Here is a 27,246-nt window from a genome sequence, read left to right as displayed (position 1 = left end):
TACCCATTCTAAGTCCTCTAGACTGTGTTGCTAGCTGCTTCTCTGGTCCCATAAGTATTTCCTCATTCTAAAACCTCTAGGCAGTGCTGCAGCTGCTTCTTCGGTCCTGTCGATAATTCCTCATTCTAAGTTCTTCAACAGTGCTGCTACCTGCTTCTCTGGTCTCATCGGAAATTCCTCATTTTAAGTCCTCTGGGCAGTGTTGCAGCTGTGTCTCTTTCTTAAGTCCTCTAAGCACTGCTGATAGGTTGTTCTCTGGTCCTGTCGGTAAATCCTCATTCATAGTGCACCAGACAGTGCTGCTACTTGATATTCTGGTCTCATAGGTAATTCCTTATCCTAAGTCCTCTAGACAGTGTGGCTGGGTTTTCTCCGGTCCAAGGGGTAATCCCTCATTATAATTCCTCGTTATCGGTCCTCTAGGTAATGCTCCTAGCTGCTTCTCTGGTCCCGTCAGTAATTCCTCATTCTAAGTCCTCTAGGCAGTGCTGCAGCTGCATCTTTGGTCCTCTTAGTAGTTCCTTGTTCTTAGTTCTATAGATAGTGCTGCTAGCTGCTTTTCTGGTCCTGTTGATAATTCCTCATTCTAAGTCTTCTACACAGTGCTGCTACCTGCTTCTCTGCTCTCATTGGTAATTCTTCATTCTAAGTCCTCTAGGCAATGCTGCATCTGTGTCTCTGTTCCCAGAGGTAATTCCTCATTCGTAGTCCTCTGGGCACTGCTGAAAGTCAAGTCAAGTCAAAATTTCTGTTTATTAAGACCATAGTCTTTAAACAATAGCAATAGGCAATATCACAAGTTTAAAATATTCTCATAAAACCCATAAAAACCAGGTAAAATTGAGCCAATATCAGATAAAAACTCTTATATGCCTTTTTTACATATATCGGTTTCACTAAAATTTACATCTTACGATAAAAACTTATTCTTACATTGCTGATAGTTTGTTCTCTTGTCCCCTCGGAAATCCTCATTCATAGTGCACTGGTCAGTGTTGCTAGCTACATTCTAAGTCCTATAGACAGTGCTTTAGCTGCTTCTGTGGTCTGTCAGTAATTCCTCATTCTAAGGCATCTAGACAGTGCTGCTCCCTGATTTTCTGGTCTCATAGGTAACTCCTTATCCTAAGTCCTGTAGACAGTGTGGCAGCTTCGTCTCTGATCCCAGTGGTCGAAGTGGTAATTCTTCATTCTTAGTCCTGTAGGCAGTGCTGCTAGCTGCTACTCTGGTCATGTTGGTAATTTCTCATTCCTAGTCCTCTAGACAGTGCTGCTAGCTGCTTCTTCGGTCCTGTCAGTAACTTCCTCCATTCTAAGTCCTCTAGGCAGTGCTGCAGCTTTGCCCTTGGTTACAGTAGTAATTCCCCGTTCTTAGTCCTCTAGGTAATGCTGCTAGCTGTTTCTCTGGTCCTGTTAATAATTCCTCATTCTAAATCCTCTAGACAGTGTTGGTAGCTGCTTCTCTGGTCCGGTCAGTAACTTCCTCCATTCTAAGTCCTCGAGGCAGTACTGCAGCTTTGCCCTTGGTTACAGTAGTAATTCCTCGTTCTCAGTCCTCTAGGTAATGCTGCTAGCTGTTTCTCTGGTCCCGTCAATAATTTCTCATTCCTACTCTCTAGACAGTGCTGCTAGCTGCTTCTCTGGTCCTTTCAGTAACTTCCTCCATTCGAAGTCCTCTAGGCAGTGCTGCGGCTTTGCCCTTGGTTACAGTAGTAATTCCCCGTTGTCAGTCCTCGAGGTAATGCTGCTAGCTGTTTCTCTGGTCCCGTCAAAAATTCCTCATTCTAAGTCCTCTAGGCAGTGCTGCAGCTGCATATTTAGTCCTGTTAGTAATTCTTCGTTCTTAGTCCTATAGACAGTGCTGCTAGCTGCTTCTCTGGTCCTGTCGATAATTCCTAATTGTAAGTCCTCTACACAGTGCTGCTACCTACTTCTCTGGTCTCATCGCTAAGTCTTCATTCTAAGTCCTCTAGGCAGTGCTGCAGCTGTGTCTCTGTTCATAATTCCACTACACTCTAAACCAAAAAACTTAAATAAAAGACATTGTTATTTACTACGACAGTAGCTCTAACTCTGACAAATGCGTTACTACCTGTTTGCAATTGGGACTTCAATTCCCTGTTCTTTAATGGTTATGTACATGGGACACTGTATCCTTTCATTTTCCAATACTTAGGCGTGGGTTGGTATGTTTTTTACTTCTCCAGGGGCCAGATGTACGACCATTCACTTTTGCGAGTCACATATTGCTTCAAATTGCGACTCTCAATTTGTGACTCGCAAAAGTGAATCTACAACAGTGTCTCAGGCACATTTAGTGGTTCCCAAAGGTGTCTCAAATTGCATGCCTGATTAATATTCATGAGGCATGCGCAATTTGCGACCCCATTGGGAATAGCTAACACTCCCAGGGATGGTGGCCTGCTGTGGTCAGAAGACCACCATGACTGGGATTGCTTTTTAAATAGAGAAGTTATTTTTTTAATGCAGTCCATTTTCCTTCAAGATAAACAGGCTGCATTTAAAAAAGAAAAAATGAAACGTTTCAGTTCCATTTTTTAAGGCAGACAGTGGTCCCTGGGACCACTGCCTGTTCTTAAAAAAATCTTTATACACCCATTCACAAAGGCGAAGGGGTCCCCCGGCGACCCCTCCCCGTTTGCGAGTGGTTTACCACCTACTTGAGTAGGTGGTAAACTGCGAGTGATTTGCTGTTGCAAATGCATTCACAAAACATTAGTAAATGGCATTGAGTCTCGCTATTAGGAAGGGATGCCCCTTCCCAATAGCGAGGGTCACAAACGCTATTTTGCGAGTCAGTGACTCACAAAACAGTGTTTGTACAAGCCATGACCCTTTTTTGCTGGCTGATCTCCCTTTTGCGAGTGCAGAAAAGGTTCGTACATCTGGCCCTAAACCTTCTCTTCTTTCTTCAGACGTCTCTGTCACCTACGGGTACTTGGTCCTCTCATCACATCATGTCACCAGATACTAAATTAATTTTTTTATGTTATCTCTGTCTTTACTGTGTTTCATGCACTTGCACTCTTGAAAAAGTCACATAACACGATCAAACATCTGTAGGCTGTTGTGTTGATGATACATGTACTGGACTCAATAAAGTCATAATACTGGATTTAATGCCTACGAACTATATATGATGGACTTTTTACTTGTCAGACTTCTGTCCTGAGTGCTATGGTATCTTTATTCAATACCTTTATTTTGATTGTTTTTTGTGGCTTCACCTGCTGCCCCGATATGAGCAAGGGCAATCTCCCATAGAAAAAAGACATACACCTTGACTGCAACTGGAGTCACAAGTTGTTTTTTCTTTTTCTGAACAAGTCTCTTCCTGTTTTTTGTCAGTCACTAAGTGAGTTTCTTCTGCGTTAGGCTGAGCTCAAGATGTTTTACACTCAATTAGGAAGAATCCTGGGAAAGGACAGTGTATCATTATCATCCAATGGTTTATATCAGTGTTGATTTGTTTTTGCATGTCAGTTGTCCTTGACTCAACTGTGATCATTTAGAACTGCAATGGAAGCATTATATAAGTGAAGCTCTCTGCCAACAATAGTAAAAAAGAACCGGTTTAAATAAAAAGTTAAAAAGGAAGTTGGTTTATCAGTTATACTTTTTGTTAACACTTGGTCTTGTGCTTGATGGTGGATACCACAATGAGCTTGCACTTCTATTTTTCGTTTATTAAAATTTGCTTGTTGGATGTTTTTGTTTTCTATACAGATGTGGATAGCAAAGACAATTTATTGGAAGTCCAATGGGAGTGGTGGTGTGTGCCCACCATTTTGAAAGATGATATGTTGTTTTCAGATAAAAATACTACTTTCAAGAGAAGTGTCCTACTTAACTGTGGGATTGTATATCTAGTGCAAGCATAAAGTTCCACGTCTGTAGCACCACACTTATTTCATAAATTCTTTTTTTCCTGTTTCAAAGACATGATTCAGAAAAATTGTATTTACGGAACAAAGAAAGACGTCTTTAGGAGATCAAGGTTTTCGTCCAACGAGGAGATAGATGAGTTAAAGCTAAGGTACGTATTATATTGTTTGATAATTTAGAAGTTTGGATGAATAATTCAAGCTTACTAGCTTCACTGCTGCTGGCAGAGAAGGTAGTGGTGGGTGGCAGAATAGCCTGACCCACCTTCTTCCAAGTTGTAGACACCAGAGGGAGGCAGAAGAAGACAGGGGAAATATTGAACTGTCATCTTCTCTTCCACCGCCTTTTTCAGATCTCCGAGGCAAGTGACAAATCAGTGTCTGTATGTGAACCAGCTTTAGAGACTGTTTTTTGCTGTGTCTTCCTATTTAAGCCTTATGCAACAACTGGATGTTATTAGTTTGCCACATAGGTATTAGACTCATGGGCTCATATTACATAAGACCTGTGCCCCATCAAGGCAGCTGCCTTAGACACCTCATTCAAGGTCTGCGCCTTACAAGCAACCTCAAAGCTCACAAACCTTTCTAAAATGTCCGGGCCTTTCACTTAGAGATGCACAAGATTTTTTAGAACCTTGGCTAACACCTAGCTCGAACTGAAAGTAGAGTTACTTATACCAGATGGAGATGTAATTGCTGCCATCCTAAGTTTCTCTCTCTCCAGGGCTATTCTTTCTTTTTCCAGCTCTCTGTCCTTTTCCTTCTGTTTCTCCTCCCAAGCCCACTCCTCATGTCTCTTATGCCTCCTCTCCTATTGTTCCCTTTGAGCTAGTCTTAGCTTCTCCCTTTCAAAGTCTCTAGCTTTGTCATCTTCATCAGTCAGACTTTCTGAAGTGCCTACTGCAAGCTCATGGTCACTGCTAGACTCAACCCTCCTCCCCGCCCTCAAGGGATTTATTTCTGGAGGCAGTGACAGTGGTACCCTGGAAATTTGGGGTGGTGTACACACCTACTGTATTCTGAAAACTACAGGTGGTGAATGTCTTGCTGAAACTCTGGGAAAGGCATTAGAGGAGACACTTTTGGCGTGTGTCTGGGATATATCTGTACTAAGGGGATCATAGAGCCTGAATCGACAGCGTCTCTTCCTGGGTTGCTAACATGGTTCCCTCCCTAGAGTCAGCTACAGCCTTTTTCACCCAGTATCTCAAATTGGTATCTAATGAAATTAGCAAGGACCTCTCTGTCGCTACTACTGGGAATCCTCCACTCTCTGTCCCTACATACATTATCATCTGATCTATGGACATGGTGCTGAGGTCAATTCTCTACTCTGTGTTCTCCATTACCTAAACTGGACTAATTGCAACACTGCTGCAAATTGGAAATGAACAATGCCACATCTGTTTTTTTTTACTCCCAAAACGTTAGGCGCTGCACCGCTAGTCGCCAATTTTCAGAAGGGGGGCCATGGGCCATGCAGGGGTTACATGACCCACTGAGGCCTTTTACCTTTGATATCCTGGACTCCTCTCTATTATGGATCTTGCTCAACTGGGTCACTTTCTGCACCTGACTCTCAGTTTGGTAACATAGCACAAGCAGTCAAAGCTCTCTCGGAGGTAAGTGTAGATACAGATCAGTGAACATGACTCATAACTCAATGTACAAGCAGCATAAATCAATGTCCAGTCAAATAGTTATTTGGTATAAAATAAGTATTTTAATTCTCATTCTACACATACAGAGATAAACAACATTCAAAAAACAATAACACATTGCCTCTTGAGGTAGGCACACTTGCTGTCAGGCCCCCCTCATGCTACCAAGTTCCCATGTACCGGGTGTGCTGTTATTCCCCATTCACATGCGTCACATTCCAGGGAAAGTGAACTGCAAGGTCCCCTTCATGGGGTTTCACCCACTCGTACTCAGTCAATAAGGTGTAGTCACTAAGATTCCAGTAGGGTTGCAAAAACCAAAAGTGTTATGTCCCCTGAGGCCTGGTAGGCCCAGTGCTCAGCTTACCAGCTTCAGCGGTATAAAACCTGCCAGCGGTGCAATGCGGTCCTGGCCCAGATTGTCACAGTCAAGTCATGTTCACATGTGCAGCTTCTGGCAGGCACTGGTCCTCTCTCCTGAGCCATGCTTACTAGCATCTGACAATCAGAGTTGCTCCGGCTCCAGACACACACAGTAAGTCTTTTTCTAACTTGCTCCGGGATGAGCGCAGTCTCTTTTCTCTGACAGGGCTCCGAGGGAGACTCCTCTGTCCTCAGGCCTCCTCGGATAAAAAGCCTCTCTCATCTGGGTTGCAGCAGCAGTTTTGGGTCACGGGCAACAACCAGGACTTACAGCCTCAGCGCTTCGAGCGGCTCCTCCTGGCATATGGGATCGCTCCGATGAACCTCTCTGTCAGGTCACGCTGGCCTAAGGTTGCCTTTCCTGTGGCCCCTCCTGGCATACGGGTTCCCAGCAATTTCCCACACATGGACGGCTACCCGATCGATGCGACCCAGTTCCTTGGCACACGCGGCCCCTCCTAGCATATGGGGGTCGCCTACTTCCACAATGCTGCAAACAGGCAATTGTGCAATCAATTTAGCACTTGTCCTTGGTGCACAGCAACTCCTCCTGGCATACAGGGTCGCACAACTCACAACGCTGCACATGGGCAACTGCCTGATCAATGCAGCTCTTGTCTTTGGTGCACAGTGGCCCTTTGTGGCACACATGTTTATCAAACTCACAATGCTGCACACAGGCGACTGCTCGAAAGATGCTGCACTGCTCCTCACACGTCGCTCAGTAGCCAAACACCTTTGGGCTCCCATCTGGATTTCACTCACTCTCACACACACCTCTCCCTCATTGGCACGCTGGTCTTGGCGAGCAGGCAGGAACTGCTGCTCAGATTCCGGAACAGGTTGTAGGAGAGTAGGGTCTGCTATCCTATGGTCACCCCAATTTTTGCTTTTTGCTTCACTGGTTTTCGACTTACTGAGGCTGTGGGCCTGCTAATCAGACCCCCAGCCTGCTGTTCTCTCTCTAAATTCATAATACATGTGCTATCGGTACATACCACAATTGGAAATGGACTCCTTGTCAGCCCCTGTACCATGCACTATAGGTGCTCAGGGCATAGGTGCCACCAAGGCCTGCCAGGGGCTGAAGCATAGCTTTTGCCACCCCTGGCTGGTTCTTAAATTGACACAACTGGCTGATCACTCAGCTGGGGCAAGTGGGTGTAAACACCCCTTGCTTAGATATAGTATACCTATATCTAAACCTATATCTGGACACATATATAGCCTGTAAGCCACTCCTATGGAAGGCCTCATCAATCCTGGAGGCAGAGTGCGTGGTTTTATGTGAGATGGAGCTCTGGCATGAGCTGAGCCTGTCTGCAGCTGACGGGAACAACTCCCTAAGCTGATCCGGGATAATGCCATACCATATACTCTTAAGCCCCTTATAATCCTCGCGGTTATATAGCAACTTTGGTTTGGCTTTATCAAAACATGTCGTGTAAGGTGTCATACGAATTGGAATACTACCCCCTCGCCAGTTCTGGCGATGGGGGTAGCATTCCACCCTTCTAGAGGGATAAGACATGTTACTTTACTGAAACGCGGTTGATTTAAAATGAGCCTCAGATCCACAAAATGGATGCCCCTGCCACAGACACGGGTCTGGCCTCCTGCTGCTGACCGAAACTCAGCAAATGGTGGCCTGGACAAAGGGTTTCCTGTCGCAGGGCGGTGTCAAACCACCCCAGACAGGAGATAGTGGATTGCAGCAGGGAGGTTTCAAAGAAACCAGACACTGCCTGGGGAGCACAAGGCTGCCCCTTGCATAATCCGGCCAAACCGGTTCTGGGGCCTTCCAGCCCCAGTCCCAGCGCGGCCTGGATCAAAGGAAAGGGGTGTAACCACCCCCTTCCTGGGTCCCACCCATAGGAGGGGACCTAGCAGGATGTCCAGCCCACCAGATTCGAATAAGAGTGGGAGCAGTGCCAATGCAACTCAGATCATCCTGAAGAAACATAAGAAACGAATTCTGGACCCTTCGACATTCTATTCAACATAGAAGCCTGAAGAATCTCCCTTGTGGTCAAGGAGTGACCACCCTGTGCAAACAGGCACCATCCAGCCCTCGACCCTTGCTTTGTTGAAGCTCCCGCCGGAACTCGAGCGACAGAGATCGACGAGATCAAGCTTGCCTGCCTTCTCCCAGCCCGATCCACAGTCCCTGCAGAGCTGAGACCAGTGGAGGCGACCGGAAGCGTGGGGCAGGCCATCTTGAAAAGGCCACGAGACGCTGACCGTGCAGCCCACGAGTGATCCTCGAAGCTGTGCACCGGGGTTTGAGAAGCCTCCACCCCGAGCTACACTTGCACCAAAGCTACCCCCTCCACACTCGACGAGTGCTGCGTGGGGCCCTTCTGCTTGTGTTGGCTCGACGCGTTGGCCTGGTCACTTGCCAACTGGCTTGTGGCCCCTGTGCCGACGAAAACTTGAATACGACTTGCTTTTCTGGTTGCTCCAGATCTGCACCAGCTCCTGTGAAAAGGAGCCCCCACTCTGACCCTCCTGGTTCGAGTGATAAGCAATCTCCCGGTTCCGCGTGGATTGCTTTTGCCAAGTGCTGTTTGCTGCAATCTTGAAGCCGACGGTGCTGACGGCGAGAGCCTACGTGAGACAGATCGTGACCTGCTCCTGGACGTCGCAGATGCCCCAGAGCCCACGTGACAGCGGAGAGAAGCCTATCAACAACCACCTGATTGCGCCCGACATTGCCTGGTTCCGTCCTGGTTCCACCCGGGTCACTGCTGAGTGACCCAGACTCTGTCCCCTCTGCTTTCAGGTACTTTTCTACTTCGATCCACCCTTGGATCACACCGGACACTTCTGCTTCACATCGCCTGCAGCTTCAACAGCTCCAAGCACCAAGAGCCTGCGTGTCAAAACCCGACGCCACTTCGACCCTGTGCACCCACGGCCTGTGGGTGAGGTAACATTGCAACGCCGGTGTTCCTACACTGGTACACACCTCTAGGGTCTGTGTCTAAAGTTTTGTTCCTCTAAGTTCAGCGGAAGTATCTTTTAACTCACTTTGTGTAACTTTTATGCACCATTGACATTGCATTGGTGCAAGCCGCACTTTCCGTGCTGCACCCGAGTTCCGTGGGCTACTCCCGACTTCAGCATTGCTAGTCCTGACTGCTCCCAGCGAATCTCTAGGCCCTAGGCCTAGCCACTGTTCGATTGGTATCTCTTATACCACTTTTTTAGTATATGGTTTAAGTGGCCACCGGCCCTTATCCAAAATTGTGCAACTTTGTATGTTACACTGTGCTTTTGATTTAACGCTTGTGCCCCTTTCCTCATAAAGAGTACTGGGGAGTAATTTAGAAATAAATACATATATTTTTATAATATATACTTGTGTGGTGTCCTTTCATTTGATTACAGGATTGTATGTGGTAAAACAGCTCGCTTAACACGACCTCTTAAGTTAAACCTTTAAGGCTGCTTAGTCCATGCTACCACTAGGATAGCTTGTCTAACAAGGTTGACTTACAACCAGACATCTTTGGGGTTTGTTTGGACTGATACCAAGTGGTTCCAGAATTGGAAACACTACATATCAGGCCAACGTCTCACATTGGTGGGCAGCGGTGCGGATTTGAGCTTGCTGTTTGTTTTACCATTGCAATCTTTACATAAAATTGAAAGATCACATCAAGTACCTTAGGTACATATAAATCAAAAGCTTAGCATATTAAGTTCTACTGAACTTAGTAGTTGTAGATTAAAGGGATTAGCACACCCTGACTACAACTCACTAGCAAGGTACAGTAGGAAAACACTTAGTGTAGGTAAGTGCACCACTTACACCTCACTAGCAGTCATGTCTGATACAGGTGGAGCCTCAGGCTCTGCTCCTGTAGCAGTTGACCCTACCAAGGCAACTTCCAGATATGACAACCTTAGCCACAAAGACCTGAGTGCCTTGTGCACAGCCAGGGGGCTAAAAAAGGGCAGAGGCCCTACCATTCCTTACCTGATAGCTATCCTGGAAAAGGATGACTTAGATAAGGTGAGTCAGGCTCCCTTAGATTCAGGTGAGGGGATAAACTCCCCTGAAAATGAGGATCTTCCAGATGAAGAAGAAGAGGAGGAGGAAGAGGAAGAGGAAGGCTCAGATGTAGATGAGCCTGAAGATCAGGATCAGAGGGTGACCCAGGTACAGGTTGCCAGGCTTAACCAGGCTAACCTAGACCTACATGGGAATGGAGAGGGCCAGCACCACTCCAGATCTCATAACCAAATTCTCCCAGGCAACAGGAGGGTGAGATCTCAATCAGGGGACTCTCATCTTTCTAGTGCCTCAAGAGAATCTCAAAGAGGGATGACTCCCTCCCAGAGAAAAGAGCATAGGGCCAGAATGAGGGCTGTCCAACTCCAAATAGAAAGGGAAGAGGTAGCCTTGGCTCAAGCTAAACTTGCTTTAGCAAGAGAAAGAAAATTGTGTGGCTTAGATGCCACTGGTGGCAGCAAAGTTCGTAAAGAAAAAGACAGGGCCTATGACAATAGAAACTTGACAAAAATTGTGCCCCCCTACAAGGAAGGGGATGACATCCACAAATGGATGACTGCTCTTGAGAGGGCCTGCATGGTACAGCAGGTCCCTGAGGATCAGTGGGCAGCAATTTTATGGTACTCCTTTTCTGAGAAAGGGAGGGATAGGCTCCTCACTGTTAGACCTGAGGATGCCAAAAACTACTCTGTCCTGAAGAGTGCTCTTATTGAAGGGTTTGGCCTAACCACTGAGCAATACAGGTTGTTGTTCAGAAACACCCAAAAAGCACAGACTCAGGACTGGACTGATTTTGTTGAATGTGCCACTAAGGCTCTGGAGGGTTGGCTGCAGGGAAGTAAAGTCTCAGACTATACAGGATTGTACAATCTTATGATGAGAGAACAGATCCTTAATAACTGTCAGAACCAGCTGTTGCATCAATACCCTGTTGACTCTGATTTGACCTCTCCCCAAGAATTGGGAAAGAAGGCAGACAAATGGGTCAGAACAAGGATTAAGCAGAAAAACCAGAACCAAGGTGACCAGAAGAAAACAGACCAGAAGGGTGGAAATCAGAAAGATAAAGAAAAGGACCAGAAGTCTTCAGGCCCCCAAACTAGCAATAAGGAGGGGGGTTCCCAAAATGGAAACAAGAAAAAGAAGAATGATGGCCCAAAGAAACCTTGGTGTAATACCTGCAAATCAGTTTCACACTGGGGCAGTGAATGCACTAAGAAAAATCCAGTTCCTACCACTGCAGCTCCTAAAGCAACTGCACCCCCTAGTACAGTCAGCAGTGGTAGTGCACAACCTAAGGGGTTAGTAGGGTTAACCTTGGGTACTGAGGTGGAATCTGGCCTAGTCAGAATCCCCACACAGGCAGTTCTCCTATATGATGTGGACTTATCTTTGACCACTGCAGTAAGCCCCAGTAACCTGGGCAAATATAGGCAGACTCCCTTAATCAATGAGAAACTGGCTCAAGCCTACAGGGACACTTGTGCCAGTGTCACTATGGTGACACCAGACTTTGTGGACCCTGGTCAGATTGTACTAGGTGAAAGTTACCTAGTGACCAATGCAAGCAACTCCACTATTTCCCATAGTGTGGCTGTTGTGAACTTCTCCTGGGGAGGGGTAGATAATAATAATAATAAATAATAATAATAAAGCGTTTTATAAAGCGCATGGCTGCACAGCTGTGTATCCCCGCGCTAATTGCTGAAGAAAACTCCCTACGGCCCACTGGAACAGGGAACAGAAAAAGTTAATGGGGGAAAAGATGAGTTTTAAGTTTAGCTCTAAAAAGGGTTTCTGACGGTTCCATTCTCAGATGAACTGGGAGGGCATTCCAATGTTTTGCTCCAAGGAAACGAAAGGAGCGGCCACCCAGTTTTGCTCTATAGATCCGGGGAAGTTTGAATGGCCTAAAGAAAGTTGTTGTGAGTGCAGACCTCCCAGTAGACTGTCTGTTAGGCAATGATCTTGAAAGCTCAGTTTGGTCAGAAGTGGAGTACAGGACTCATGCAGAAATGCTAGGGATTTCAGCTCATGTCCTTGCAGTGACAAGGTCTCAGGCTAAGAAGTGCCTTCCTGAACCAGTGGTGGATCTTGAAACAATAGACCAACCACAACCCAAGAGAAGGAGCAAGAGGGTTAAGGCTGTGCCTTCCCACTTGCCCCAGGTTGAGGATCAAGCTTCACAGGAAACTGATTCTGCAGTCCAAGAGGAGACTGTCTCAGAGGAGCTTGAACCTGACCAGGTTGAGTTTCTGGGGACATGGGGACCCTCAAGGGCAGACCTGGGGCAGGCCCAATTAGATTGCCCTTCACTTGAACCCCTCAGACAGCAAGCTGCTGCTGAGGCTGCAGGGAATGCTCAAGGTACCCATAGAGTTTATTGGGATGAAGGGCTCCTTTATTCAGAGGCTAGAGACCCCAAGCCTGGCACAACCAGGAGGTTGGTTATACCTTTGAAGTTTAGGGGTTTCCTTCTTACCTTGGCCCATGATATTCCCCTTGCAGGACACTTAGGCCAGAATAAGACTTGGGACAGGCTTGTTCCACACTTTCACTGGCCTCAAATGTCAGAAAATGTCAAGGAGTTTTGTCGCTCCTGTGTCACCTGCCAAGCCAGTGGTAAGTCAGGTGGCACAACAAAGGCCCCCCTGATACCACTACCTGTGGTGGGGGTACCCTTTGAAAGAGTTGGAATAGACATTGTGGGTCCCATGGATCCTCAAACAGCATCTGGGCACAGATTTATACTGGTGGTAGTGGATCATGCCACCAGGTACCCAGAGGCAATTCCCCTGAGGACCACCACAGCACCTGTGGTGGCAAAAGCCCTCATTGCAGTTTTCTCAAGAGTGGGCTTTCCAAAGGAGGTTCTTTCAGACAGAGGTACCAACTTTATGTCTGGATACTTGAAAGCAATGTGGAAAGAGTGTGGAGTAAACTATAAGTTTACCACACCCTACCATCCACAGTGCAATGGGCTTGTTGAAAGGTTCAACAAGACCCTAAAGGGAATGATAAAAGGTTTACCAGAGAAGCTTAGGCGGAAATGGGACATCCTTTTACCCTGCTTGCTCTTTGCTTACAGAGAGGTCCCACAGAAGGGGGTTGGCTACAGCCCTTTTGAACTTTTGTTTGGCCACCCTGTGAGGGGTCCATTGAGTTTGGTGAAGTAAGGATGGGAGTTACCTCTCAAAAAGCCTAAACTAGACATTGTGGACTATGTACTTGGTCTCCGCTCCAGGATGGCTGAATACATGGAGAGAGCATCCAAAAACCTTGAGGCAAGTCAAGAATTACAGAAAGCTTGGCATGACCAAAATGCTGTTCTGGTTGAGTTCCAGCCAGGGCAGAAGGTGTGGGTGTTGGACCCAGTGGGGCCAGCAGCTCTCCAGGACAAATGGACTGGACCCTACCCTATCATTGAGAAAAAGGGAGAAGTCACCTATGTGGTTGACTTTGGCACCCCTAGGAGCCCCCACAGGGTGCTCCATGTAAACCGTTTGAAAGCATTTGTTGACAGGGAGGACATGAGTCTCCTCATGGCCACAGATGGGGATCAGGAGGAAGAGAGTGACCCTCTCCCAGACCTGCTTTCCCAGAACCCTGATGATGGTTCAGTTGATGGAGTAGCCTTGGCAGGCAGCCTCACTGAGCGGCAACAGGTGGACTGCAGACAGGTGTTGCAGGCCCACAGACATATGTTTTCACTCACACCCAGCCAGACTAATTGGTGCACCCATGAGGTGGACACTGGTGACAGTCTGCCTGTGAAGAATAAGATCTACAGGCAACCTGACCATGTCAGGGATTGTATAAAGGCTGAGGTGCAAAAGATGTTGGAGCTTGGAGTGATTGAGCCATCAGAGAGCCCATGGGCTAGCCCAGTGGTCCTTGTGCCAAAACCTCATACCAAAGATGGGAAGAGAGAAATGAGGTTTTGTGTGGACTACAGAGGTCTCAATGCTGTCACTAGGACAGATGCACATCCCATTCCAAGAGCAGATGAGCTCATTGATAAATTGGCTTCTGCCAAGTTTCTGAGCACATTTGATTTGACAGCTGGCTACTGGCAAATCAGACTAGCTGAAGAGTCAAAAGCCAAAACAGCATTCTCTACCCCTAGTGGGCATTATCAATTTGTGGTAATGCCCTTTGGTTTGAAGAATGCACCTGCCACCTTCCAAAGGTTGGTGAATCAAGTCCTTGCTGGGTTGGATGACTTTTGTGCAGCATATCTAGATGATATTGCTGTCTTTAGCTCCTCCTGGGAGGATCACCTGATCCACCTGAAGAAGGTTCTGGAGGCCCTGCAAAAGGCAGGCCTGACTATCAAGGCTACTAAGTGCCAGATAGGGCAGAGCAAGGTTGTGTACTTGGGCCACATTGTAGGTGGGGGTCAAGTTCAACCACTGGAGAGCAAGATCCAGGCCATACAGGACTGGGCTCCTCCAACTACCCAGACACAAGTCAGAGCCTTCTTGGGCCTGACTGGGTATTACAGAAAATTTGTAAAGAACTATGGGTCCATTGTGACACCATTGAATGACTTGACATCCAAGAAGATGCCCAAAAAGGTTCAGTGGACAGTTAGCTGTCAAAAGGCATTTGATGACCTGAAGAAGGCCATGTGCTCTGCACCTATCCTGAAGAGTCCTGACTACTCCAAACAGTTCATTGTACAGACAGATGCTTCTGAGTTGGGGGTGGGAGCTGTGCTTTCACAACTTAATCAAGATGGTCAAGACCAGCCCATTGCTTTTATTAGCAGAAGGCTGACCCCCAGGGAGAAACGTTGGTCAGCTTTTGAGAGGGAGGCCTTTGCTGTGGTTTGGGCCCTGAAGAAGTTGAGGCCATACTTGTTTGGTACTCACTTCCTAATTCAGACAGACCATAAGCCCCTCTTGTGGCTAAATCAGATGAAGGGTGAAAATCCCAAACTGCTCAGGTGGTCCATTTCCCTACAGGGGATGGACTTTACAGTGGAGCACCGCCCAGGGACTGACCATGGTAATGCAGATGGTCTCTCCAGGTACTTCCACTTAGAACATGAAGACTTATCTGGTCAAGGTTAAGTTTAATGTCCCTGCGTTTGGGGGGGGGGGGGTTGTGTAGGAGAGTAGGGTCTGCTATCCTATGGTCACCCCAATTTTTGCTTTTTGCTTCACTGGTTTTCGACTTACTGAGGCTGTGGGCCTGCTAATCAGACCCCCAGCCTGCTGTTCTCTCTCTAAATTCATAATACATGTGCTATAGGTACATACCACAATTGGAAATGGACTCCTTGTCAGCCCCTGTACCATGCACTATAGGTGCTCAGGGCATAGGTGCCACCAAGGCCTGCCAGGGGCTGAAGCATAGCTTTTGCCACCCCTGGCTGGTTCTTAAATTGACACAACTGGCTGATCACTCAGCTGGGGCAAGTGGGTGTAAACACCCCTTGCTTAGATATAGTATACCTATATCTAAACCTATATCTGGACACATATATAGCCTGTAAGCCACTCCTATGGAAGGCCTCATCAATCCTGGAGGCAGAGTGCGTGGTTTTATGCGAGATGGAGCTCTGGCATGAGCTGAGCCTGTCTGCAGCTGACGGGAACAACTCCCTAAGCTGATCCGGGATAATGCCATACCATATACTCTTAAGCGCCTTATAATCCTCGCGGTTATATAGCAACTTTGGTTTGGCTTTATCAAAACATGTCGTGTAAGGTGTCATACGAATTGGAATACTACCCCCTCGCCAGTTCCGGCGACGGGGGTAGCATTCCACCCTTCTAGAGGGATAAGACATGTTACTTTACTGAAACGCGGTTGATTTAAAATGAGCCTCAGATCCACAAAATGGATGCCCCTGCCACAGACACGGGTCTGGCCTCCTGCTGCTGACCGAAACTCAGCAAATGGTGGCCTGGACAAAGGGTTTCCTGTCGCAGGGCGGTGTCAAACCACCCCAGACAGGAGATAGTGGATTGCAGCAGGGAGGTTTCAAAGAAACCAGACACTGCCTGGGGAGCACAAGGCTGCCCCTTGCATAATCCGGCCAAACCGGTTCTGGGGCCTTCCAGCCCCAGTCCCAGCGCGGCCTGGATCAAAGGAAAGGGGTGTAACCACCCCCTTCCTGGGTCCCACCCATAGGAGGGAACCTAGCAGGATGTCCAGCCCACCAGATTCGAATAAGAGTGGGAGCAGTGCCAATGCAACTCAGATCATCCTGAAGAAACATAAGAAACGAATTCTGGACCCTTCGACATTCTATTCAACATAGAAGCCTGAAGAATTTCCCTTGTGGTCAAGGAGTGACCACCCTGTGCAAACAGGCACCATCCAGCCCTCGACCCTTGCTTTGTTGCAGTTCCCGCCGGAACTCGAGCGACAGAGATCGACGAGATCAAGCTTGCCTGCCTTCTCCCAGCCCGATCCACAGTCCCTGCAGAGCTGAGACCAGTGGAGGCGACCGGAAGCGTGGGGCACGCCATCTTGAAAAGGCCACGAGACGCTGACTGTGCAGCCCACGAGTGATCCTCGAAGCTGTGCACCGGGGTTTGAGAAGCCCCCACCCCGAGCTACACTTGCACCAAAGTTACCCCCTCCACACTCGACGAGTGCTGCGTGGGGCCCTTCTGCTTGTGTTGGCTCGACGCGTTGGCCTGGTCACTTGCCAGCTGGCTTGTGGCCCCTGTGCCGACGAAAACTTGAATACGACTTGCTTTTCTGGTTGCTCCAGATGTGCACCAGCTCCTGTGAAAAGGAGCCCCCACTCTGACCCTCCTGGTTCGAGTGATAAGCAATCTCCCGGTTCCGCGTGGATTGCTTTTGCCAAGTGCTGTTTGCTGCAATCTTGAAGCCGACGGTGCTGACGGCGAGAGCCTACGTTGGACAGATCGTGACCTGCTCCTGGACGTCGCAGATGCCCCAGAGCCCACGTGACAGCGGAGAGAAGCCTATCAACAACCACCTGATTGCGCCCGACATTGCCTGGTTCCGTCCTGGTTCCACCCTGGTCACTGCTGAGTGACCCAGACTCTGTCCCCTCTGCTTTCAGGTACTTTTCTACTTCGATCCACCCTTGGATCACACCGGACACTTCTGCTTCACATCGCCTGCAGCTTCAACAGCTCCAAGCACCAAGAGCCTGCGTGTCAAAACCCGACGCCACTTCGACCCTATGCACCCACGGCCTGTGGGTGAGGTAACATTGCAACGCCGGTGTTCCTACACTGGTACACACCTCTAGGGTCTGTGTCTAAAGTTTTGTTCCTCTAGGTTCAGCGGAAGTATCTTTTAACTCACTTTGTGTAACTTTTACGCACCATTGACATTGCATTGGTGCAAGCCGCACTTTCCGTGCTGCACCCGAGTTCCGTGGGCTACTCCCGACTTCAGCATTGCTAGTCCTGACTGCTCCCAGCGAATCTCTAGGCCCTAGGCCTAACCACTGTTCGATTGGTATCTCTTATACCACTTTTTTAGTATATGGTTTAAGTGGCCACCGGCCCTTATCCAAAATTGTGCAACTTTGTATGTTACACTGTGCTTTTGATTTAACGCTTGTGCCCCTTTCCTCATAAAGAGTACTGGGGAGTAATTTAGAAATAAATACATATATTTTTATAATATATACTTGTGTGGTGTCCTTTCATTTGATTACAGGATTGTATGTGGTAAAACAGCTCGCTTAACACGACCTCTTAAGTTAAGCCTTTAAGGCTGCTTAGTCCATGCTACCACTAGGATAGCTTGTCTAACAAGGTTGACTTACAACCAGACATCTTTGGGGTTTGTTTGGACTGATACCAAGTGGTTCCAGAATTGGAAACACTACATATCAGGCCAACTTCTCACACAGGTGGTCTTGGTTTCCCCAGGTGACTTCACCTCACCCAGCTGGGAGACTAGCATGCCAGGCTCCTAGTCCTGGTCACAGGCAGAAGTCTTTCAGAACTTCCCCTTCTTATGCAGCCCAGGTGGCTTATAGTTCTTTTTCACACACAAAATGAGGTGTTATTTTGGCGTTCTGCTTACTTCATATGATATGCGTCTTTCGTTCTGAAAGATGTCTTGCACAGCAGTTCGGACTCCGAAGCTGATTAACCCACAACAAGATCCATGGGAGCGACCAGAGTTCACACCTGGATGTCAGCCACAGTGATATGCACATCAAAATTGATTCCTGGGTTCTCAGCCCAACTCTTTTATGATTCTCTAATCAGCACCCTCTCCCTCTTCCTGAAATGGCTCCAGGCTCCTTCCTTGTAATCTGTCACTGAATCAAAGAGTCCTCTGAAATGCAAAGGGGAGTGCCTTTCTCCCCCTCATCCAGTGCGTGTCCTATCCAGCTTACAGGAATGCCATATTATACAATTCTGTCTGGGGGAGAGTCCTCAACTGCTCATGTTTTCACCGGGCAGGTGTGGGCATTCCAAAATGGAGCCCAAGGTCCTCCATGTATGTACTAGTGCGGACACTTCTGTCCTCAATGTACATTTACAGCCCACTCCACTGTCAAGTACTGTTGTGCCCATGTACCATGTTACCAACAGCATTCCCACATGCGGCACATGAACTTAGTCTGTGCACACTGTTCAGTACTACAGTCTCTCTGTATCTCACCAGAGTGTGTCACTTTAAACACACAATGCCAGCGCACCCACATTTACCATGTGCACAATGTTGCACACTGCACCCTCTGTGGGGAAACAGTGTTTACAACGCGGTCTCTACCACGCATGCCGTTACCACGACTGTCTTTACCACGCATCTGTATTTACCACATATATTCCTCTCCCACACATGCCTTTACAATATTTTTTGTTGTAAAGGTGGTAAAGGCATATGCCTGATAAAGGCAGTCAGCTCCCTAGACTCGGAGCAAATGGGCAGACGGTGTTTGAGGAAAATAAAAAGTTATTGGGGTGTCAAAGGGATTGGACGTGGCTTGGTGAGTAGTTTTCAGGAATGGATTCCAGGATTTAGGGCCCAGGGCTGGTGAGAGTTTTCTGGTCAGAGCTGGGGTCGGAGTAGTTTTCAGAACTTAGGGCCGGCTTTCATGGTGGGGGGCTGGGGTTTTTAAGGACTGGGAAGCCAGTTTTGGGACCTAGGGCTAGGGTGGGGGTATTTTTCAGGGCTGGGAGCTGGGTTTTAAGGCAGGGGCCAAGGGTATTTTTAAGGGCTGGTGGCCAGGTTTTAGGGCTCTAGGCAGGGAGCTGGGAGTTTTAGGCCTGGGAGGCCAGTTATTGGTTTCAGGGCTGTAGTCAGGATGGTTTCCAGGACTCTGGCAGAAGGGAGAAGTGATATATAGGGCTCGGGCCTGGTAGGGGCCGTGGCGGGTGCTAGCGTTTACAAAACGGGTACTGTTGCCACACATAACCTTTACTACACATACACCTATACCCATCATGCCTTCACAATGACATTTGTTGTAAAGGCATGCATGGTAAAGGCATATTCATTGTAAAGACATGCCTGGTAAACTCATGCGTGGTAACGGTACCGCGTTGTAACCACTGCGTTGTAAAGGCATGCATGTTAATCGCATGCGTGATTCCATTATACAACCCCCTCTGTATAGTGCTTGTCTTTCACACTCACATGCATTCAGCACATTTTCATCACGTACACACTTCTACATCAATCTGATGTAGGCCGAAGGTGAGTTGAACACACAGCAGTGGAACTTTTAAAAAGGTGAGTGAGTCTGTAGGGCTCACTCCATTGACACATGGTAAAAAGGGCCTGTTCACTTCTACTAATCATTATACGGTATGCTTCCACCACCGCGCTTGTGCTGTTTAACTCCTAATGAAGGCAGTAGCCTACCACCACCTTGAGAGGAAGGTGCTTTGGCCACACCTCCCAGTCCAACAAGACCGCAATCTGTGAGACAGGCTTATTTCATGGTGCACATGCATGATCCGGGTTCCCCTTGGACAAAAGAATGAGCATTAGGGATCCAGACAATACAGTTGGGCACTCAGAAAAGGGGTCTTCACCATGCAGAGGACGTTTCCGTCCCAACAGCCAGTTTTGCAGAATGACTTACAACTGTGAAAAATCTGCCAGGGGTTTGGAATTTTCACAGTTGTTAGTAAAGGAATTCCAAAACAAGCATTTGCAAAGAGAATATGTCTCTCTTTGCCAATGCAGCCCTATTAGCTTTGCCACTGATTTTTGCTGATATGTGCATGTGAGCATGTGCACTTAATCATTATGATGGTAAGGGGGCACAGCTTCATGACCTGTGCATACATGGTGATGAATGCACACTCATGCATCATTACTCTGGGCTGATGTAGCATCATGATGCATAAGTGCGCATGTGTGCGTGTACATCATATGTCATGACGTGGCTGTAATGTAATGTAACATGGATTTGTAGAGCGCAATCTTATCACCAGTGAGGGTATCGAGGTGCTGAGTAGGTGCTGGCTCTGCATGTAGGTTCAGATGAAGATCCAGGTTCAGTTTCTTGCAGAAATCCATAAGTGATGTGGCTGCCCTGAAGTGCTGGGGGAGATAATTTCAGGAATTGGCTGCTGTATAGGTGAACCCCCGCCTTCTGTCTTGCATCTATAGATAACAGGGAGAGGGTGTTATGTTCCTGGGTTAGGCCCATGTAGCGAAGCAACTCATTTCTTACATTGTCCTATTTTTCACTTATGCACGTATTGTGTGCACAACAGTGTTGTATTAGTTTCTCTGAAACTAAACTTGTATACACATCTAGCTTCACACAACATTATCGCAATGCCCCAAACACCACGTACAAGGTCTCTTATCCCACTATGTACAAATGTCGTCTCTATCTTTATCCCAGGGGCGACAGGTCTATCTACATATCCATACCATCACTAATCTATATGCACATCACAAGAATGATTTCTATTATAAAAGATGAGGATCTTGATAGACTGGTAAAGGAGGCACTTCAGCTGACAACAAGGGTTTCTGAATGCTGAGACTTCACCATGCAGCAGTCTGACATCTCCGTGAGTTGTGTCCAGTTGTGACCAAGATGGGGTCCTTCATTACACTATCAGGTAATGGAGTTGGATCTTCCCTACACTTAGAGCAGGGTTCGCATAGTAGGAGTACTCCATATTACTGCCTTGTTTTATATGCCTGCATATATACACTGTTTTAGCACTACAGTAGAACTATATCTACCATTTACGCTTTTGGTGCTTGTAATTACCTTCTTCTGCTTCTGTCTACTGATTATTGCAGCACATGTATTCTATACAAGAATAACGTTGGTTCAATAAATATATTGAAAACGTCCCACTGTGTATTCTCAGTGTATTTCTCTGAGCACAAGTAAGCACGAGTGACTGACCAAAAGGTTCTGTACCATTTCCATGATCCCGGAGCGGTCAGGGTTGTCATGTTCAGTGATTGCCAGAAAACCATTCAATCCCTAGTGAGGTTAGGGGAGCTTACGGTGGCTCTGTAAGCTAGTTTATCTCTGGGCCAACATATCCTGCAGGGGTGCCTGAAATCAGTCTACGCCCAAAGTTTATGTTGTCCCACAAACACGCAGATCCTATGGATTAGTAGGTACTACATGACAAGGTATGATGTACCTGTGGCAAGGAAGGTTTAGTACTAATCTCACACTTGGCATTTTGCATGGTTTGCAGCTTGTGTAGCAGGCGTGCATAGATGCGGTAGTAGAGGGTGTTGCCGTAATCAAGTCTGCTTGTGACGAGGGCATCAGTGACGGTCTCTCTGGTGTCAGGAGGGAGCCATGCAATGATTTTTCAGAACATGCAGAGGATGTGAAAGCTGGCGGAGATAACAGCGTTGATTTGATTTCTCATGGCGATGTTGGTGTCCAAGATGATGCCCAGGTTTCTGGGGTGGTCGGAGGGTGTGGAGCCTAGTTCTGTGGGCCTCCAGGAGAGTTGCACAGCAAGCTTTTGTTGCCACAAATCAGCACTTTCGTCTTGTCAGGGTTGAGTTTGAGGTACTTTGCTCTCATCCAGTTAGCCACATTGGTCATGCACACTTTGAACATATCTTTAGTGGTGTTGGTGTCTTCTGAGAGGGATAGGATGAGTTGGATATTGGCTACGGGTGGGCCGAATTTGAGTAGTCGCGCTACACAAAGCTCCGCAAAATGGTAAAAAATCTCAGCGAGCATGCAAAATCTCCACGAACACGCAGAATTGCTTATTCTGCCCATTTGCGATGCTTTTTTCCTGTTCGTGAATGCTGTTTGCGTGCTCAGGGGGAAATATCTTGTGAACACTCATTTTGAAAGAGCGAACAAGCAAAAAATTCCACGAAGTCCCGGATCGCGGAATTTTTGACAATCACGCATTTTACGTGGAGCGCAAAATTACGCAAATTTCGCAGGCGGAATCGAATTTACCGCCCAGGCCTAGCATTGCCATATGAAATGACGGTAAGCCATGTATACTTTGAAGAGAGTAGGGCTGAGTAAGGAGCCTCACAGGACTCCGCAGATGAGGTTCTGAAGTGAATGGCGGGAGCTTGACCAGTTGCATTCTTCCGGTTAGCGAGGAGGCTATCCACTTGAAAGCTGGTCCTTTGATTCCAGTTTCATGGAGTCTGGAGAGGAGTGTGTGGTGGGAGACTGTTGAAGGCAGCAGAAAGGTCAAGGAGGAAGAGTGCAAAAGTCTGGCTTCAATCTAGTACGGTGCGAATCTCGTCCGAATGCCGCTATGAGGCCCATCTTGATGCTATGGTTGCTGCTGCTCACTGGGTCAGTAGTTGCTGAGAATTCCGGGTCCACAGATGGTTTCTTGAGGAGTGGGTTGACTTCTGCATGTTTCCAGGCACCAGGAAAGTGACTTTAGCAATAGTAGAAGAAGCGGTGGGGACATGGGCCCATGGGAGCCCCTGAGTAGATGGATGCCATTCCGGCCGATGTGTCTCTGTTGGTCAGCGGGGTCCACTTTGTGAGTGGGGCGTCTTCCGTGGTGGAATTCGGAGATCAATCAATCAATCAATCACAGAATTTGTAGAGCGCACTACTTACCCGCAAGGGTCTTAAGGCGCTGGGGGAAAAAAAAGGGAGGGGTGGTGCCGCTACTGGTTGAACAGCCAGGTCTTGAGTAGCCTCCTGAAGGTCAGCAGGTCTTGGGTCTGTCGTAGGCTGAGTGGAAGGGTGTTCCAGGTCTTGGCGGTGAGGCGTTAGAAGGATCTGCCGCCGGTGGTTGTTCTTCAGATCCGCGGGACGGTGGCGAGGGAGAGGTCAGCAGACCGGAGCTGGAGGTTAGGGACGTAGAAGAGGAGTTGGCTGTTGATGTAGGCTGGGCCGGTCTTGGGGAGTGCCTTGTGTGCATGGATGAGGAGTTTGAAGGAGATTCCCCTTTCGACGGGGAGCCAGTGCAGGTCTCTCAGGTGGGGGGTCATATGGCTGTGGCGTGGTACGTCGAGGATGAGGCGTGCGGAGGCGTTTTGGATGCGTTGCAGTCGTTTGATGAGCTTGGCCGGGGCTCCCACGTAGAGGGCGTTTCCAAAGTCGAGTCTAATGCGGACGAGGGCCTGTGTGACTGTTCTTCTTGTATCCGTCTAGATCCACCTGTAGATCCTGCGGAGCATGCGGAGGGTGTTGAAGCAGGAGGAGGAGACTGCGTTGACTTGCCTGGTCGAGGATGACTCCCAGGTTGCGTGCGTGGTGGGTGTCGGGGCGGCCCCCACTGTCGTTGGCCACCAGGAGTCGTCCCAGGCTGAAGGGTTGGAGCCTAGGATGAGGACTTCCGTCTTGTCTGTGTTGAGCTTTAGTCGGCTGCTCTTCATCCACTCGGCGACGGTCTTCATTCCTTTGTGGAGGTTGGGTTTGGCGGTGAGGGGGTCCTTGGTGAGGGAGAGGATCAGTTGTCGTCGGCGTAGGAGATTATGTTGAGATTGTGCTGTTGGGCGATGCGTGCGAGCGGGGCCATGTAGATGTTGAATAGTGTCGGGCTGAGGGAAGATCCCTGGGGAACGCCGCAGAAGATCTCGGAGGCTTTGGATCGGAATCTGGGTTCTGCCGGAGAGGAAGAAGGGAGTCCATTCCAGGGACTTGTCTCGGATCCCTGCATCATGGAGGCGTGCGCATAGAGTGCGGTGGCAGACAGTGTCGAAGGCGGTGGAGAGGTCCAGCAGGATGAGGGTTGGGTCTCACCATTGTCCAGCAGGGTCCTGATGTCATCGGTGGCGGGGATGAGGGCAGTCTCAGTGCTGTGGTTGCTGCAGAACCTTGACTGGGATGGGTCCAGGATGCTGTTTTCTTTGAGGTATCGGGTTAGCTGTCTGTTGACGTTCTTCTTGATGACCTTGGCTGGGAACGGAAGCAGGGAGATGGGCCGGAAGTTCTTGAGGTATCTCGGGTGAGCCTTTGGTTTTTTGAGTAGGGCATTGATCTTGGCGTGTTTACAGCTTTCTGGGAAGGTTGCGGTCTCGAAGGAGAGATTGATGACATTGCGCAGGTGGGGTATGATGGAACTGCTGGCTTTGTTGAAGATGTGGTGCGGGAAAGGGTCTGACGGCGAGCCGGAGTGGATTGTGCTCATGGTCTTGATGGTGTCATCGATGTTCACGTTGTTCCACGCTAGCAAGGGGTCGTGGTTGATGGTGTGCGGCAAGTCTGGTGTGTCGGTGTCTGTTGGGGCTGTCTGGGTGTTGAAGCTGTTGTGGATGTCGGCGATCTTGCGGTGGAAGAAGGTGGCGAGGGAATCGCAAAGGGCTTGCGACGGCGGGATGTCGTTGGTGTTGGAACTGGGGTTGGAGAGTTCCTTCACGATGTTGAAGAGCTCCTTGCTGTTGTGTGCGTTATTGTCGAGGCGGTCTTTGAAGGAGATCCTTTTGGCGGACCTAATGAGGTGATGGTTGTTGCGGATGGCGTCTTTGTGGGCTGCGTGTCTGTCCGGTTTATTTTCACTGTGCCATTTATTCTCTAGTTTCCGGCAGGTACACTTGGATGCTAGGAGTTCCGGGGTGAACCAGCTGGCTCTCTTGCTGGTGTCACTGTAGGTGTTTTTTTTCAGCGGGGCTAGGGTGTTGGCGTCTATCCATTGTCTGAGGTTGTGGGCAGCGTTGTCGGCGTTGGAGGGGTCGGTGGGTGGGCTGAGAGCGAGGTTTGCCTGTAGTTGGTCTTCGGTGACTTTTTTCCAGCAGCAGCGTGGGATATGTTGGTTGTGGTGGTGTGTGATGGGTTTCTGGAAGGTGAAGGGGATGCAGCGGTGGCCGGTCCAGAGGAGTTCGGTGGTGTGGCTGAAGGAGAAGTGGGAGCTTGAGGAGAAGACGGGGTCGAGCGTGTGGCCGGCGGAGTGTGTCGGCGCTGTGACGAGCTGTCTCAGTCCGATGTTGGCGAGGTTGTCGATCACGGTGGTGGAGTTGCTGTTGTTGTTCTCCAGGGGAAAGTGCAGGTCCCGAGGAGGATGTAGTCGGTGGAGGTTAGGGCATGCGTGCTAATGAAGTCGGCTATGGAGTCGCTGAACTGGGGTCGGGTCTGGTGTGCGTTATTGTCGAGGCGGTCTTTGAAGGAGATCCTTTTGGCGGACCTAATGAGGTGATGGTTGTTGCAGATGGCGTCTTTGTGGGCTGCGTGGCTGTCTGGTTTATTTTCACTGTGCCATTTATTCTCTAGTTTCCGGCAGGTACACTTGGATGCTAGGAGTTCCGGGGTGAACCAGCTGGCTCTCTTGCTGGTGTCACTGTAGGTGGTTTTTTTCAGCGGGGCTAGGGTGTTGGCGTCTATCCATCGTCTGAGGTTGTGGGCAGCGTTGTCGGCGTTGGAGGGGTCGGTGGGTGGGCTGAGAGCGAGGTTTGCCTGTAGTTGGTCTTCGGTGACTTTTTTCCAGCAGCAGCGTGGGATCTGTTGGGTGCGGTGGTGTGTGATGGGTTTCTGGAAGGTGAAGGGGATGCAGCGGTGGCCGGTCCAGAGGAGTTCGGTGGTGTGGCTGAAGGAGAAGTGGGAGCTTGAGGAGAAGACGGGGTCGAGCGTGTGGCCGGCGGAGTGTGTCGGCGCTGTGACGAGCTGTCTCAGTCCGATGTTGGCGAGGTTGTCGATCACGGTGGTGGAGTTGCTGTTGTTGTTCTCCAGGTGAAAGTGCAGGTCCCGAGGAGGATGTAGTCGGTGGAGGTTAGGGAATGCGTGCTAATGAAGTCGGCTATGGAGTCGCTGAACTGGGGTCGGGTCTGGGGGGTCTGTAGACAAGGGTGGTGTTGGGGTCCGTGTGGATCTGGAAGTGCATGTGTTCGGGGTGCAGAGAGTGTCGTCAGTGCTGGTCGAGACCCTGATGGAGTTCTTGTGGACGATGGCGGTTCCTCCTCCTACTCCGTTGGTTCAGGCTCTGCAGGTGATCTTATAGCCGTCTGCGATAGCTATGGCGATGTCGGGTGCGGAGGAGTCGTTCATCCAGGTCTCTGTCAGGAATGCGACGTCCGGTAATAATGTGTCGAGCAGGTCCCAGAGCTCGACGGCGTGTTTGCGTGCGGAGCGGGTCTTCAGTAGGATGCATCGGAGGTGGTTGAGGTCCTTCTTGGCGGGTGCTTTGGTGGCTTTGAGGCTGGTTTACCTGACTTTCTGGCAGGTGAAGGGACGATGAGTGCGCTTCGGGGCAGCCTTGAAGCAGGTGTGGGTTCGTCCGGGGTTGAGAGTGCGGAGTGTGCTGGCAGAACCAGGGGTTCTGGCGCTGGGCGCGGTCCAGTCATGGACGGGTGAAGACTTGCTTGCCTTAGGCGCCCCTTCGGTGCACCAGCGGCGCGCCTGCTGTGCGCAGCGGCCGCCATATGGGGAGGTGGGAGGAAGGAGCAGCTGGGAGGCGGGAGGCAGGGGCAGAGAATGGTCAGTGAGTGGGGCGGGGCAGCAGGGGACGCAGCTGCAGTAACCGGGGGCAACCAGGCACAGAATCAGGGGCACAGAAGACAAAATGGGCGCAGGATCAGGGGCACACGAGGGGAACAGAGACAAAAGGTCACAGAATCAGGGGCACATGAAGGGTACATAAGGCAAAATGGTCACAGAAACGGGGGCACAGAAGGCAAAACGGGCGTAGAATCAGGGGCACACAAGGGGAACAGAGGCATAAATGTCACAGAATCAGGGGCACATGAGGGTTACAGAAGGCAACATGGGCACAGAAACGGGGGCACAGAAGGCAAAACGAGCGTAGAATCAGAGGCACACGAGGGGAACAGAGGCAAAAAGGTCACAGAATCAGGGGCACACGAGGGGTACAGAAGGCAAAAAAGGGCAACAAGCAGAGGAAGGAGGGCACAG

At 49.1% G+C, this 27,246-nt stretch overlaps 1 protein-coding gene across 2 annotated transcripts in view; it reads left to right on the top strand.

Annotated features, from left to right (window-relative positions):
- LOC147734645 (protein mono-ADP-ribosyltransferase PARP12-like) overlaps positions 1-27,246 on the top strand; it is an 844,521-nt gene that overhangs the window by 409,527 nt on the left and 407,748 nt on the right. For both annotated transcript variants that reach the window (XM_086952943.1, XM_086952944.1), the window contains exon 4: positions 3,961-4,057. In XM_086952943.1, coding sequence (XP_086809069.1) covers positions 3,961-4,057 — 97 coding nt within the window. The remainder of the gene's footprint in view (positions 1-3,960; positions 4,058-27,246) is intronic.

The sequence above is a fragment of the Lissotriton vulgaris genome, chromosome 1_2, assembly GCF_964263255.1.
Source record: "Lissotriton vulgaris chromosome 1_2, aLisVul1.2, whole genome shotgun sequence".
Taxonomy (NCBI): Eukaryota; Metazoa; Chordata; class Amphibia; order Caudata; family Salamandridae; genus Lissotriton; species Lissotriton vulgaris.
The sequence above is the reverse complement of the archived record's forward strand: the minus strand, read 5'-3'. Positions and strand labels throughout refer to the sequence as shown.